Source organism: Perognathus longimembris, chromosome 26 (assembly GCF_023159225.1).
Source record: "Perognathus longimembris pacificus isolate PPM17 chromosome 26, ASM2315922v1, whole genome shotgun sequence".
NCBI classification, from domain to species: domain Eukaryota; kingdom Metazoa; phylum Chordata; class Mammalia; order Rodentia; family Heteromyidae; genus Perognathus; species Perognathus longimembris.
In genome coordinates this window covers 10747799-10762921 of record NC_063186.1, presented here as the reverse complement: position 1 = coordinate 10762921, position 15123 = coordinate 10747799, and the positions used below count along the sequence as shown (strand labels likewise).

Here is a 15123-nt window from a genome sequence, read left to right as displayed (position 1 = left end):
AGCTATTTATAAACAGATTGCAGCTGAGGAAAGAAATGGGGTGTTCAGACTGGAATCGGGTAGCAAGAGTAGATTTGGAAAATGGAAGCAATATAATTGAAATGGCTGCTAGCATTAGTACAAACCCCTCATCAAAGTCACGACCTTGAAGTTGGACAAGCCCTCATATGGGTTTAAAGACAAGTCTCCAGTAAATGCAAACGGACTTCTAACAGCCAATACTTGGGGAGCAAATACAATAAGGGCCAATAGGGAATTGGCTCAAGGGACAGACCCAGGTGGGGGGCGGGGGGTAAAGCCAGGACCTATGGATGCACTTTGGATGTCTTGAGACTGGCTTTGGGGAGGGTCTAATAGCTTTAAAGCAGGAACTTGTAACTTAAGGAATTGTCAAGGTTTTATTGTCTGCCAGGAGCTGGTGGCTCAAGTCTACCATCTTTGCTTCTCACGAGGCTGAGATCTGATTATTGTGGTTTGAAGCCGGCCTCCGCACCAACCAACCAGCAAAAAGCTCAAGCGGAGGCATGGTTCAAGTGGCAGAGCACCAGCCTTCTATGAGGCCAAGCGAACGCGGGAGGACTTGAGTCTCAAAATAACCCATACTGGGTCAACAGTAAACCCTTATTAATGGTTTATTCCCCAAGACGGTATGGAACCTCATTTTTTCTAATCACTTTTCACAAAATTCACCCCACTTGGGGGCAGGAATGGGAGGAGTGGCATTGCCTCAAAAGAATACTCATTACCTGATGTATGAAATGCCTACAGCTGTGTAATAAAAATGTTTTGTTAAATAGGACCATTGTGCTCTTGTGTCTGTTGGTACTGGGACTCAGGCTCTTGCTCTACTTGAGCCACAGCCCTACCCGTAAGGACTGAATACTGTCTCAAATCTTCCTGCCCAGGCTGGCTTGGTACTGTGCAATCTTCCCCAAAGGTCACCGGTGAGCCAGCTCAGTTCCACAGCAGCCGGCTTGGGCATGTGTCCATCTTAAGTCCAAGTCCTCTCGTGCACACACCCCTCCCCCTACTTAAACCAGCCAATCACAAGCTGATTGGGAACCTAAGCTCCCCAGCCTGTGCCCAGGAACCCCTCGAGTCTGTGGCTGAGTGGCAGAGCTGTAGTGTGGAGGGAGTGAAGCAATGGCCTATCTACCATGTCCACCACGGTTGCAACCCCGCATCTTTTAAGAAACCAAGACACAGCTCTTAGAAAGCTTCGTTTATTTCCCACCAACTTTCTTTCCACTCTCCTGAAGCGCGTGCAGAGTTCAGGACCACTCGGGAGTGGTCCCCACCCACTCGGTGGCCTGGGCGGTGGGCGCGGCTGACCAGTCTTCCGTGGCAGGCTGGGCGCTCCAATCTTCTGTGGAGAAACAGCAAACCCCATCAGCCCAGGACACAGCCCGCTCCCCTCGGCCGCGGGCTCCACCCGCGCCACCAAACACCACGGCCCAGACGAGGAAGCTGCAAGGTTGCCACTCACAGCGCCACATCCGGCCCTTTCTATATATGTGGTGCTGAGGAAGCGAACCCAGGGCTTCAAGAATATTGAGACAAGCATCCTAGCTCTAGGGCCCCCCCTCATCTCCCAGGAAAGCTGGAGGGAGGCCAGGCTCCAGTGTGGACGCCCCCTCCCCGCGGAGGGCCCGCGGCGTACCGGTGGGGAACTGCTGGATGGGCACGGAGGGCACCTGCACGCCCTCCGACCAGTCGGCCACCTCGGGCTGCGTGGCCGTGAACTCGGGGGCCGGCGCCGTCCACTCGCCCTGGAACTCCTCCTTGGTCACCGCCTTCTCGGCCGCGGCCTGCTCTTCCTTCTCAATCTCCTCGGGGTCGCGGTAGAAGTAGAGATCCGGCATGACCTCCCAGGGGTGCTCGCGGGAGATGGTGCCGCGCATGCGCAGGACTTCGCGGGCCAGCATCCACCACATCAGACCCACCGAGTGCGCCCCCTGCAGATGGTGCAGATGGTCAGACCGCGGGGAGCCATCAGGACCCCCACCCAGCCTGCGCCTCCAGCCTTGACGGCACCCAGGCCGAACCAACAAAACCAACCCGGCCCACCAGACACCCCCTCCCCATGACATGGTAAGCTGTAGCAAGGACCACTAGCGAGCTCCACCCACGGGGCGAGGATGGAGTGTCAGCGAACGCCTTGCCCCTCGTGTTGCACACTACCTACACTTGGGAACTCCCCGGTCACACGCGGACCCCAGTTCCAAGCTCTAACAATGTGCGCACGCGCGGGGGTGCCCGGCGCGCCCGCCCGCTACCTTGTTGTTGCACGGGATGGCGATGTCCACGTAGCGCAGCGGGGAGTCGGTGTTGCAGAGCGCGATGGTGGGCAGGTTCACGTAGGACGCCTCGGTGAGCGGCTGGTGGTCCGCACGGGGGTCCGTCACCACCAGGAGGCGGGGCTCCCGGAAGGCCGCCTGGATCTGGTTGGTGAAGGTTCCGGGGGTGAAGCGGCCGGCGATCGGGGTGGCCCCAGTGGCGGCAGCGAACTTGAGCACGGCGCGCTGTCAAGCAAGGGACAGAGTCAGCCCTTCCGCGGGCAGCCGGCCGCTCCGGCAGCGTGGCGGTCCCGGGGCCGGCTCCCGTCCCCCACCTCGGCCAAGGCGGTCTTCCACCGGAGCCCCAGCTCCACTCCTGGCTGCCCAGGCTGGCTTTGAACCCCCATCTTCAGTTCTCAGCCTCCCGAGGAGCCAGGATGACAGGCGGAGGCCCAGAACCACGGCAGTGCCGGGACGGTCACATGACCACGGCTCAAGCCATTCCCCAGCTCTCCAGATCAAATCCTTGAGACTTCACCCGCAAAAAGCAGGAAGTGGAGCTGTGCGGCCCAAGTGGTAAGAGCACCAGCCCGGAGCAGGGACTCTCGGGGCGGCCCCCAGCCCCTCCCGGCCTGCCGGGGTCCCGGGCACCTGGCCGGTGTTGCGGGAGGAGATGACGCTGACGTCCGCGGGGTTCTCGATGGCCACGATGGCGCGGGCGGCCAGCAGCAGCTTCTCCCACGTCCTCTTCAGGTTGATGATGTAGATGCCTGGGGGAAGGCGAGGGATGTCGGGGTGAGCGTGTGGGGAACCCCCCCACCTCCCCGGGGGGTCCAGTGTTAGGGGACATGAGCTATGTGGCAGGAAACACTATCACCGCCAGTCACAGAGCCGAGCTCTCGAGGGGTCAGCGAGAGGCCTGCCTTTGCTGTGGCACACTTCCGACACCCAGGGGCTCACCGGCCGGCACTGGCCTCCGCCCGGGCTTTAATAGTGTGCGGCCTCCTCTTCCCCCACCTCCATCCCAGTGGCTCCAGCCTCTGTCCATCCCAGCCATCCTTCCCTGCTTGGTCCAGCCTCCAGTCCATCATCCAATCAGGTCCAGTGCCTGAAAACACAAGGCCCTGATAGACGAGGGCTGGTGGCTCAGAGCGTTCCCGGCCTCTCATGAGGCTGAGATCTTGGGATCAGGGATGGAGGCCAAGACTTATCTGTAACAAACCCTACACACAGCTCAGGCTTATCACCCCAACCACTCAGGAGGCTGAGATCTGAGGACTGTGGTTCAAAGCCAGCCCAAGCAGGAAAGGTCCACAAGACCTATGTCCAATTGACCAAGTGGTAGGGCGGCAGCCATTAGCTGAAGGGCTCAGGGACAGCGCCCAGGCAGAGATCAAGTCCGTGACTGACCGGAAAAAAACAACACAAAAACCACGCGCGTGGGTACCCACACCCAGCAAGTGGCGCTCGGGAGGGACTGACCGTCGGTCTTCCTCTTGTAGATGTACTGCTCCATCTGGAAGTCCAGGTTGGTGGCGCCCAGGTGGGTGCCCGCGGCCAGGAACTTGAGCACGTCCTCCTCCTTCATCTGCAGGACGTCCAGAGCTCCGGACATTGTGTTAATTTCCCTTTGAAGTTACGACGGGAATCTGCGAGAAATAAAATGCCCCATGTACGCCAACTCCACGCTGTGCACAATCGAAGCCGGGCACTGTGGTGCCCGCCTGCAATCCCAACTCCCTGGGAGAGGGATGTGAAGATCCAAGGTTCAAAGTCAGCCTAGGCGAGTCTATGAGACTCATGTCCGATGAATCACCAAGAAGCCAGCAGTGGAGCTGTGGCTCAAGTGAACAAAAACCAAGTGCCAGCCAGCAATCACCAAAGGCCTCGCCTCCAATGTTAGGTGCTCAGCTTTTAAAAGGGCGGGATGCCAGGGAGAGCAGCACCAGCCCCATCCACAAACCAAACCCACAGCCAAGTCCCTCACAGAGATGGGCAAACTGCATGGGTTTCTATGTATTTCCACACACTGAACTATTTTCAATTCACTTCTTTCTGGCCACTGCTTCACACAGTTCCCTGGGCCTACTGCTTTGGAATGGAACCAAAGCCAGTGGCTCACGCCTGTCATCCCAGCTACTTGGGAGACAGAGATCTGAGGATTGCAGTTCAAAGCCAGTGGGAGAAAAAAAAAAAAAAAAAAACAACAGAAGGGAAGCTGTGGCTCAAGATGTAGAGGGCACCAAAGCTCAGGGATGGAGGTTAGGCCCTATGTCCCAACCCCCGAACAAGGGCAAAAACGAAATGCAAAAATTCAAGGCCCATTGGGGGCTGGGAATACGGCCTAGTGGTATGAGTGCTTGCCTCCAATACATGAAGCCCTGGGTTCAATTCCCCAGCACCACATATAGGAAACGGCCAGAAGTGGCGCTGTGGCTCAAGTGGCAGAGTGCTAGCCTTGGGCACAAATAAGCCAGGAATAGTGCTCAGGCCCCGAGTTCAAGCCCTAGGACCGGCAAAAAAATAGTAAGTCAAGGCCCCACACTGACAAGCACACACGAGAGTTTCGGCTCAATGCATTTACACAATGCAACATAATCCCCCTTCGAAGACTTTTCGTAGATACCCACTGGCTTTGGTCTCTGGGCTCCTTTGTAAATCATTCAACAGTGTGCTCGACCCCAGCAGCACCCCCCATAGGAGCCCTGGGATGCTTAGAATATATTTCCATAGACTAGTTATGGGAACAGCCCTTATAACCAACAAGGAATGACTGGATCAAGAAGAAAATGATGCAGGCTGGGAGGGTAGCACCCTGGTTAAGAGTGCTGGCCTTTGCATGCATGAAGCCCCGGATCCGATTCTTCAGTACCACCATACGCAGGAAAATCCAGAAGTGATACTGGGCAAGCCACAACACAATGAAGCTCAGGACAGGACCCAGGCACCAGTTCGAGTCCCAACACTGGCAACAAGCTTTATACCCTGGCAACTTCGTCCTAACCTTTGGGGGTTCCAAGACCCAACTGTTTCCAGAACAGTTGTTCTTTCAGGGACCGTAGCCATTAGGTGGGAAGCCGAGGACTGGAGCACGCGCGGGGGGCTAGGGATTGGGGGTGGGGTGGGGTGGGGGAATGTGGGCCCCGCGCCTGCGCAGTGGGGTCGGGCCGGGCCACGTGCAAGCGGCCAGCGCCGAGCCCCGGCCGGGCCTGCTTGGATCCCAAGCCCTCGCCTCCCTCACGCCGACAGCAAGGCGCCCGCGGCGAGGGCACTGCGAGTCGCGAGGACGGGAGTGGGCGAGACGACCCCTCAACCCCCCGCGCCGACTCACCAAGAACAACGCCGTATGGAGCCCGGCCTGGATAGCGCGCAAAGGACGGGCGGCCGGAAGTGACGCCCTTATATAGCCCGTCCCCAGCCAATGACGGCGGCGCTGGGAGAAGGGGCGGGGACCGAGAGGCCAATTGCCCGGATGAGAGTTTCCACTTTTGGGAGGCATGGCTTTTTGTGCGCATGCGTACAGGCGGAGCTCGGCCGGCCTTCCTCCTCGCATCCGGCCAGCGACCAATGAGGACGCGAGTTGAGCGGGAGGAGGGCGGGACCAGAGCTGGAGCGGTCCCCGGATCCGGAGCTCGACTTCCGGATGGGGCGGGATGGCGCGTGCGCAGAAGCAGACTCCTGCCTCCTGGCCTGGGCGGGTTATCCTGCCTTGCTGGGCGGTGGTGGGATGATCTTCAGGTCTTCCCGGGACCATGGCCAGCCAGCTGTTTATTTGGCGAGTTCTCTGCCAGCAGAGGCCGCCTGCGAGAGGTGCCCTTTCGTCTGTGCCACTCCTGGGGTTTGAACTCAGGGTCTTCTGCTGGCGCCCCACCACTTGAACCACGGCCCCATTACAGCTTTTTGCTGGTTCATTGGGAATAGTCTCATGGACATTCCTGCCTGGGCTGGCTTTGAACCACGATCCTCCAGATCTCAGCCTCCCAGCTTTGGAGAGCTGTTACAGCCTAGGCCCAACCCCAAATTAAGAGTGGAAATAGCTTCCTAGAAACTTCCAGAAAGTGCAAGCACCTTTATTGGGTTGTTTTTTGGAATTGAGAACTTTCTGTGAGGAACACAAAGTTGTTCCCTAAATGGCAAGAACCCAGGGCCAAAGCTACATAAAGAGATTCAAAAACAACAAATTGAAAAATAAACACTAAAAGGCCAGGTGGCTTAACGCCGTCATCCTAGCTTATTCATGGCTGATGGCTTGGGAGCTGAGAATCAAGAGTTCAAAGCCAGCCCAGGCAGGCAAAGGTGAGAATTATTTTTATGTCTAATGAGCCAGCAAAATGCTAGAAGCAGGCAGGGCTGGAAATATGGCCTAGCGGGAGAGTGATTGTCTCATATACATGAAGCCCTGGGTTCGATTCCTCAGCACCACGTACATAGAAAACGGCCAGAAGTGGGGCTGTGGCTCAAGTGGCAGAGTGCTAGCCTTGAGCAAAAAGAAGCCAAGGACAGTGCTCAGGCCCTGAGTCCAAGGCCCAGGACTGGCAAAAAAAAAAAAAAAAAAAAAAAAAGAAAAGAGAACAAAACAAACAGTAGCAGGGCTGGGAATGTGGCTTAGTGGTAGAGTGCTCACTTAGCATGCATGAAACCCTGGGTTCGATTTACAGCACCACATACACAAAGAAAGCTGGAAGTAGAGGTGTGGCTTAAGTGGTAGAATGCTGGCCTTGAGCACAAGCAAGCCAGGCAAGCCCTGAGTTCAAGCCCCAAGACTGGCATTAAAAAAAAAAAAAAGCTAGTAGAGCTGTGGCTCAAGCAGTAGAGCGCCAACCGTGAGGAAAAGAAAGCTAAGTAAGAACATGAGGGTCTTAGGCGTAAGCCCTAGCACTGGCACACACACACAAAGAAAAAATACATTATATGACTCCAGGTATTATTTGCTCAGAAAAAGTTACAGAAAGTAGTGGGGACCTTATGGTTACGAATGAATGTTGAGATTTTATGAACAGATAAAATGTGAAGTGATGCATAGCAATAGTGACATCATTCAGTAAATGTTACCAAAATACCCACTGAACTGTATACTCGAAATAGACAAATTGTGACCAGAAAACAAAACAAAGGCTACTTGGGGCCAGTGGCTCACACCTGTAATCCAAGCTCTTCAGGAGGCTGAGATCTGAGGATCAATGAGCCACTGCAAAGCTCCAAGTGGAGCTGTGGCTCAGGTGGTAGAGCGCCAGCCTTGAACGCCAAAGCTTAAGGACCGCACCCGGGTCCTGAGTTCAAGCCCTTAGTGCTCAAACAAAACAAGACTGTTTCGATTGTTTTTCTGGAAATGTTCATGTTATTTTTCCCCCGCGTGCCACTGAGATCAACAAAACGGCTTTCATGATAAATGTTCTGTTTTATTCACTGGGAGTTTAAGGGTGAGGAGAGGGGAAAGAAATGGCAGAAACACTTTAAGAGAGTTCACACATTGGAGTGACCCCCCCCCAATAATACTAATGAGGATAATCATGATAACTCTTTGGCTGCGTAGAAGCTGGGAAGTCAAGGGCCTCTTCGGTCCGGAGCCCCTGACGGGCTCCAGTCCTCCTGTTTCCAGTGTCACCTCATGCGTGGCTGACAAACACATCCAGTGTCTCGTGGATTGGCATCTAGAAATCCAGGGCCCAGCCCCAAGGGTGCGGGGAGCCCGCTGGGAGGGGAGGGGGGACAGACTCTGAAGCAATGTCCCGGCCCCATGGGGTGGGGGGCAGACCTTTCCCTCTGCTACGCGGGGGGAGGCCGCCCGAGCCCTGCTCCCTCTCCACAGGGGGAGATGGAAGGTTCTAGTAAGATCTCCGTTCCTCTCTCCTCCGACTGGAGGCGATCGCCTGTCTGTTCGGCCTCCCAGGCGTCTTCGTCCGAGCCCAGCCAGGTCGGAACCAGGCTCAGAGAGCAGATCCACCTCCTTGCGCTGCGGGTGTGGTTTCGGGGGGAATGTCCTCTCTCATCAGGACTTGAGGCCCACCTTTGCCATCATCTCCTCGTACAGGGCCCAGGCCAGGGCGGCCATCAGCGTCCTGCGTAGTATACGGGGGAGGCCGCCTTGGAAGAAGCCGCGCAGCCCGTGGTTCTACAAGGGAACACACAGCGTCACCGCTGAGCCGGTGGCTCACGCCTGCCGTCCCCGCGATGCAGGAGGCTGAGATCTGAGGATCACGGTTCAAAGCCAGCCTCAGGAAGGCCAGTCCGTGAGACTCCTACCTCCAATGAACCCCCAGAGAACCAGAATTTGTGCTGTGGCTCAAGTGGTAGAGCACTAGCCCTGAGCAAAAGAGCTCAAGGCAGCGCCCAGGCCCTGCGTTCAAATCCCAAGACTGACAAAACAAAAAAACAAAAAACCCTAAAACTTTATTCATTCAACTTGCATGCTTTTAGCTTGGCCCTGGACCACTTGAGCCACACCTCCGGTGCTGCTTTTTGCTGTTGAGCTGGGAGAAAAGAGTCTCATGAACTTTTCTTGCCTGGGCTGGTTTCAAACCACCATTCTTCCCCCTCCCCCATCTCAGTCTTCTTTGGGGCTAGGATTAACGGAGTGAGATACATATCTACCATCTGATTATATTCTATCATTGGTCTGAATTAAGAATAGTCTGGGGGTGCTGGGGGCTCACGTCTACTCCTAGCTCCTCGGCAGAGGCTGAGATCTGAGGATCATGGTTCGAAGCCAGCCTGGGCAGGAAAGCCCAGGAGACTCTCATCTCCAACGGAAGTGGCGCTGGGGCTCAGGTGGCTGAGTGCCAGCCTTGGGCACGGCACCGGGGAGGGCCCCGAGTTTGAACCCTGGGAGGAGCAGGATACACAGAGATGGGTGTGTGCGCGCGCGCGTGTGACCATCTTACTTTGAAGATGAGGGCGGCGGCCTGGCCCAGGGCCTGGCCGTTCCCGGGAGAGAGCTGCATGCGGGTTTTCATCACGTCCGCGGGCTGCGTGGCCAGGGAGGCCAGGGCGCCCGCCAGCACCCCGCAGCCGAAGTTCACGATGGGCACGAGGGCCGGGTCCAGCTGCTCTGTAACGCGAGCCAGGGGTCAGACAGACGGACAGACAGACAGGCCTGAGGTGGCCGCGTCCCAGGGGGGGCGGGGGGTGGGGGCCGCACCCCGCCCGCCTTACCTGTGCCCCCGAGCGCCAGGCTCTTGGTCTGCCCGTAGAACATTAAGTAGATGCCGGAGAACGGGGCGTCGCGCAGCAGGGTGGCCGTGAGGCCCCGGAAGAGGCCCCGGCGGCCCTCGCTGCGGTAGATGCTGCTCAGTGCCTCGTAGACGCTCCGGTAGCCGTACCTTCCGCTCTGTGAGGGGGGGGGGGGGCGCACGGGGCAAGGGCCGGCTTCAGGGGCGGCGGGATCGAGGCCCCCCGACCCCAGGCCCGGCGCGCGCCCCCCCACCCCCCGCCCTGGATCCGAGGAGCCGGCGGCCCCGCTGAGGCCCATGCCCGGGGGTCAGGGCCGCTCACCTCGTAGCGCGTCTTGACCACGGTGATGGGCGAGGTGCAGATGCCGGCCACGGAGCGCGAGCCGGCGCCCAGGAGCACGGCCTCCAGCGGGGAGGGCGCGCGGCCCGGCAGGAAGCGCTGCTGCAGGGCGTGCAGGGTGCCGAAGTAGATGCCCACGCCCGGCACGCAGCGCGCGATGGACTGGGGGGGGAGGGGGAGGCCCTCAGTTCACACCTGAGGGATGGGGGGAGGGGAGCGGGGAGCCCCGGGGACCCCCCCCCCTCCACCCCCGGGGCCGGCTTACCGGGCTCAGGCCTCTCCACAGGCCCCGCAGGCTCTCGGCGCGCACCACGTTCGCGCACACGGCCAGCATCCCCAAGCGACTGCGCCTGCGGGTGCACACGGGGCAGTTACGCGGGGGTGGGGGTGTTATGAGGGGACCAGAGAGCGCACCCCACGGGCGAGGGGGGGGGGCAGATCCCTGAAAGCAGCAAAAGATTAAAAAAGGGGCTGGGAGTATGGCCTAGTGGCAGGAGAGCTTGCCTCGTATACACGAGGCCCTGGGTTCGATTCCTCAGCACCACATATACAGAAAATGGCCAGAAGTGGCGCTGTGGCTCAAGTGGCAGAGTGCTAGCCTTGAGCAAAAAGAAGCCAGGGACAGTGCTCAGGCCCTGAGTCCAAGGCCCAGGACTGGCCAAAAAAACAAAACAAAACAAAACAAAAATAAACAAAAGCCAGGAGTGCAGGAGGTGTGGCTCAAGCTTCCATTAAACAAAACTGGGGGGCCCGGGGCTCCCCGTAAGCACCCACGACCAGGCATGCGCTGCGTACGTGCAAAGGCTTAAGTGATGCCCGCCGGTGTTGATCCCGCGCGCAGATGTTAAGCGACGTGCACTACAGGGCGAACGTGACTTGTGCCGTGCTGGCGGACGGCAAGGCCCTAAGTTAGATTCAGCCGATGCACAGCACGTGCCGCTCCTGGGGCGATGTGAAATCTGCATGTGTACGCAGGGCAAAGGCAACCTATGTGCACGCACACCACGTCTACCGCGTGTGGTAGGGAGTGCGCGTTGCCTGTGATGCGGGTCGTAGGTGCGTGCGGGGCACGCCTGCTTACGTATGCAAATAGGCATTATGTGGAAATGTGTGCTTCCGTATATAAACACATCCTTGTGATAGGTAAGTTAATGTGCATTGGATATGCACTTACATGGGTCCCAGGCCCGGCGGGGTACAGAGTGACTCCGGGATCCCCTGGGCCCCTGTGCGCCTGCGCGGCGCGGCGCTGGGGCGGGGCTGGCCGGTGGGCGGGGCTGGCCGGTGGGCGGGGCTGGCCGGTGGGCGGGGCTGGCCGGTGGGCGGGGCTTACCCGGGCGCGCCGGGCGGCGGCGTCTGCAGGCGCGTCTTCAGCAGGTCCAGCGGCTGCAGGAGCATCGCCGAGCAGGTGCCGCTGACGGAGCCGCACAGGAAGGCCTTGATCGCGGGGTGCAGCTGCGGGGCGGGGCGGGGAGAGGGGTCAGCGTCCGCCCGGCCCGGGGCCCCGGGCCTGGACCCACGCGCGCGCGGGGCGCAGACACCAGGCTCATTTGCATACCTCGGTGGATGCAAACAACGTATGCTAATTGGAAGTCCCGTACCCATGCGTTGATTTATGCAAATGTGCGTGCGAACCCAAAGTCATTTGCATGCGTCGATTTACATAGACGCCGTATGCTAATTGACGCTCGCGGTGCCCCACGGATAGCGGCGCAGGCGCCTCCACCTCGGGGAGGCGGGGCGCTGTGGGATGGCGGTTCGAAGCCAGCCTGGTAGGAAAGTCTGTGAGATTTATCTCCAATGAAGCTTTTCCCCCTCCCCCCCCAAGAAATCCAGTAAGTGGAGCAGTGGTTCGGGGACAGCGCCCAGGCCCTGAGCAGTCTAAGCCCTGGGACAGGCAAAACCCACAGTACTTTCCCCTTGCAACGACAGCACCAGGGGCTCCAGTCTGTCATCCCAGCTACTCCGGACATCTAGAGGATCGCGGTTCAAAACCAGCTTGGGAAGCTAAGCCTGTGAGACTCTGATGTCCCACAAACCACCCCAAAAGCCCTAAATAGACCCGTGGCTCAAGTGGCCCAGCACCAGCACTTGATCGCAAAAGCCAAGCAAAAGCACAAGGACGGGCTGGCCTAGTGGCAAGAGCGCTTGCCTTGTATACATGAAGCCCTGGGTTCAATTCCCAAGCACCACATATGTAGAAAAGGCCAGAAGTGGTGCTGTGGCTCAAATGGCAGCGTGCTAGCCTTGAGCAAAAAGAAGCCAGGGACAGTGCTCAGGCCCTGAGTCCAAGCCCAGGACTGGCAAAAGAAAAAAAGAAATGTATGCACTACCTTACATATGAAACTATAACCCCTCTGGTACATCACTTTGACAATAAAGAAATGATTTTTTTTTTAAAAAGCACAAGGCCGCGAGTGTACATGTGTGCACGTGCGCTTATACGCACACTGCATACAGTGTTAGGGAGATCTAAACCATTCACACAGTGGAACGCTGGGGCTGATGACCGCTTTTCCAGAGCCTTCCAGAATCATCACCCTGAGCTCTGAGAACCCCACAGAGACACAGAACTGCCGGAGAAGCTGTGTGTTTTGACAGGACCATGAGCAGTAGCTGACTCCCTCTCCCCCGGCTCTTCTGCTCAGAGGCCTCACCGGAGACTCCGTGGTATCCTCGTGCTCAGCTTCCTCCAGTGTGTGGCCTCTCTCTTCAATGGATCTCTCTGCTCCGGAAGGCTCCATCTCCCTAACCTGATCTGCCTTCCAGCGAAGTGTTCTCCAGGAAAGGGACTCAAGGGAGGACCCACACACTCCTTCCAGTCTCTGGCTTTATCTTACTTAGATTCTCGGGTATATTTAACCTAGGCGAGTGGCGTCTCTCTTTTCCTCCTCTTTCTGGCTGCTTTTCCAGTCTCCCTCTCTTGGGCCTGCCCCACCCACCCTGCTGGGGCCCCCTTATCTCCCCAAGTCTGCAGCCCTCTTGGGACAGCCGCACCCAAGGCCCAGGCCACTACACCCACACCAGCAGCTTCTCTGACATCCTCACCCTCCTCCTCCTCCTCTGCTCCCCACCCCCAGGCATCTCAAATCCAACAGTTACTCCAAAATGAACATTTCGTCCATGGTTCTCTTTAAAGCCAGACCTCTGCCTAGGAACCCAAGAGACTCACAGCCTCGATCTTACAGTCTTCCCCTGAGTCAATGGACAATGACAAATGAAAACTCTCTAAAGAATAAGAAGTTTAGCTGGGTGCAGGAACTCATGCCTGTAACCCCAGACACTTGGGAGGCTGAGATCTGAGGATCATGGCTCAAAGCCAGTCCGCCAGATACAAATTTGAGACATCTCCAACCAAGCACCAAAAAAAGCTACAAAGTGGAGGTGTGGCAAAAGTGGTAGAGCGCCGGGTGAGAACATGAAGGGTCTGAGTTCAAGCTCCAGTACTGGTGTGCACACAGACAAACACAAAGAATAATTCAGTTGTTTCTTTGCTGGTATTGGGGCTTGAACTTAGGACCTGGGTGCTGCCCCTTACCTTTTTCACTCAAGGCTAGCGCTCTACCACTTGAGCCACTGGTGATAAAAGTCTTACTGACTTTCCTGTCCCGGCTGGCTTTGAAGAGCAAGCCTCAGATCTCAGCCTCCTGAGGAGCTAGGATGACAGGCGTGAGCCACCGGCACCCAGGCCAGTCCTTCAGAACTGAAGAGAAGGACCAACAGAATCAGAAAGCAATACACACGCTCTCAAAAAGAAATGAAGGGCGCTTAAGTTGGAAAAAAAAAGTTCCCACAAACGACTCCCTTAAAAAAAAAATCCTAAATCCAATCCGGACATGGAGTTTAAAAAAAAGGAAAGCATAGCCCGCTCAGGTGGCTCACGCCTGTCATCCCAGCTACTCAGGAGGCTGAGCTCTGAGGATCTGAGTTCAAAGCCAGCCAGGGCGGGGAAAGTCCAGCCGACTCTGATCTCCAACGAACCAGCACAAAACCAGAAGTGGCGCTGTGGCTTAAGTAGGAGAGCACAAGCCTTGAGCTGAAGAGCTCAGGGACAGCGCCCAGGCCCTGAGTTCAAGCCCCACAAAAACAACAAAAGGTAAGCATGTTTTCAAAAATAACATGAATATACAGCTCAGCTGTAGTAACCTTTAAGAAGTCTGAAAAAGAAAAAAAGTTTCTATTTCTTCCCATCATCCTCAAGCACAAGGATCAAGTGTGGGAATTAAATAAAACCAGGGAAGAAGGGTCCCGACCCGCCTCCAACGCAGGCCACAGCCGGCCAGCTTCGACCAATGGCCGCCCAGGATCCGGCCCCGGCCACACACACCTCCGGCCCCAACCAATGGCCGCCCAGAATCCGGCCCAGGCCACACCCCCCCCGCCTCAACCAATGGCGACCCAGGACCCGCCTCTCCATTCTAACCAATGACTTTCTAGGACTGGTGGGCCCTCCCCCCCCTTCACAACCACCCTCGCCAGGTCCCGCCAATAGCGGCTCAGACATAAGCTGCGCAGCCAATCCGAGCCGTGAAGGGGCGGGGCTCCATCGCTGGGCCCCGCGGCCGGGCGGAAAGCGGAGCCGGCGCCGGAACTCCGCCGGCGACCAGCGTTTGACCGGCCAGGCCCGCCGCGCAAGTGCAGAGAGGCGGCCGGAGTTCTCCCGCTCTCTTCCGGGTGTGCGCTCGAATGGAGCTCGGTTCGGGCTACGGGGGTCCAGTTCCCGGCCGTGGCAGCTTCCCGTCCCTCCCGGCAGCTCCTCACCGTATCTCTGACATCCTGGGGAGGAGGCAGCAGCGCCGGGCGCGACTTCTGGATCATCGGCGAGGAGGCTCGCGGGGGACTCGCGGCCCCGGGAGCATCGGTGGGCGCGAGCCGCGGCCCCTGGCTACGAGAAGCGAAGGACGCGGAGCTGGCGAACGCTCGGAAGTCAGAACGTATGGGGTAGACACGCCCCCTACGTGCCGGAAGCCCCGACGAGTAAGCGCCCTGCGCCGGAACTGCGTGTGGCCGCCACATGTTCTTTCCACTCGGCGGCCTTTCTCCACAACACTCGCCTGCTCCGCCCCGCCCCGCCCCGCCGGCTTCCGCTTCCGGCTGGGGAGGGAGCGCGGAGACTCCCGGTGGGCGGGGCGGAGGACAGGAGCAGTTTAGGTGGAGGGCGCTGGCAGTGCCACCTGCCGGTCAGATCCGGAACTGGCTTAGGCAGTGCTGCGTTCTGATGTCAGTAAGAAAAAATCTCAGTATTGTTATGATTAATAATTAACATATAGGTGAGTATGTTCCGTCACTGAAATATTGTAATATCATGATATAATTACAACATATTATAGTTCTCTAT

At 57.7% G+C, this 15123-nt stretch overlaps 2 protein-coding genes and 2 non-coding genes across 5 annotated transcripts; all 4 read right to left on the bottom strand.

Moving 5' to 3' along the window:
- Window positions 1–1207: 1207 nt before the first annotated feature.
- Rpsa (ribosomal protein SA) lies at window positions 1208–5757 on the bottom strand. Of its 2 annotated transcripts, none has more exons than XM_048334668.1 (6): window positions 5608–5757; window positions 3759–3925; window positions 2928–3046; window positions 2277–2522; window positions 1661–1955; window positions 1208–1366 (listed from the first exon to the last, which is right to left on the bottom strand). In XM_048334668.1, exons 2-6 carry the CDS (start codon window positions 3889–3891, stop codon window positions 1272–1274), a joined length of 888 nt encoding a protein of 295 aa, XP_048190625.1. In that variant the 5' UTR covers window positions 3892–3925; window positions 5608–5757; the 3' UTR covers window positions 1208–1271. The 2 variants fall into 2 exon arrangements, with proteins under 2 accessions (XP_048190625.1, XP_048190626.1); XM_048334669.1 differs by having other exon boundaries at window positions 1208–1363.
- LOC125342704 lies at window positions 2095–2243 on the bottom strand. The gene has a single exon (XR_007209261.1). It is a non-coding gene; the product is annotated as a small nucleolar RNA SNORA62/SNORA6 family (small nucleolar RNA).
- LOC125342710 lies at window positions 3130–3278 on the bottom strand. Its single transcript, XR_007209267.1, has one exon. It is a non-coding gene; the product is annotated as a small nucleolar RNA SNORA62/SNORA6 family (small nucleolar RNA).
- Window positions 5758–7588: 1831 nt separating the features above from the next.
- On the bottom strand, window positions 7589–14734 carry Slc25a38 (solute carrier family 25 member 38). Its single transcript, XM_048334877.1, has 7 exons — window positions 14547–14734; window positions 11119–11240; window positions 10051–10135; window positions 9768–9947; window positions 9429–9603; window positions 9158–9324; window positions 7589–8388 (listed from the first exon to the last, which is right to left on the bottom strand). Exons 1-7 carry the CDS (start codon window positions 14601–14603, stop codon window positions 8266–8268), a joined length of 909 nt encoding a protein of 302 aa, XP_048190834.1. The 5' UTR covers window positions 14604–14734; the 3' UTR covers window positions 7589–8265.
- Window positions 14735–15123: the final 389 nt, after the last annotated feature.

What these genes read in the sequence shown, in the direction of transcription:
- Slc25a38 (XM_048334877.1), bottom strand. Translation starts at nt 14,603, where the DNA reads ATGATCCAGAAGTCGCGCCCGGCGCTGCTGCCTCCTCCCCAGGATGTC. An exon ending in CCCAGGATGTCAGAGATACG is followed by an intron (nt 11,241 to 14,546) that starts GTGAGGAGCTGC and finishes CCCGCCCCGCAG; the next exon opens with CTGCACCCCGCGATCAAGGC. An exon ending in CCGCCGCCCGGCGCGCCCGG is followed by an intron (nt 10,136 to 11,118) that starts GTAAGCCCCGCC and finishes GTGCACCCGCAG; the next exon opens with GCGCAGTCGCTTGGGGATGC.
- Rpsa (XM_048334668.1), bottom strand. Translation starts at nt 3,891, where the DNA reads ATGTCCGGAGCTCTGGACGTCCTGCAGATGAAGGAGGAGGACGTGCTC. An exon ending in CTACAAGAGGAAGACCGACG is followed by an intron (nt 3,047 to 3,758) that starts GTCAGTCCCTCC and finishes GCCTTCCCCCAG; the next exon opens with GCATCTACATCATCAACCTG. An exon ending in CCTCCCGCAACACCGGCCAG is followed by an intron (nt 2,523 to 2,927) that starts GTGCCCGGGACC and finishes CTTGCTTGACAG; the next exon opens with CGCGCCGTGCTCAAGTTCGC.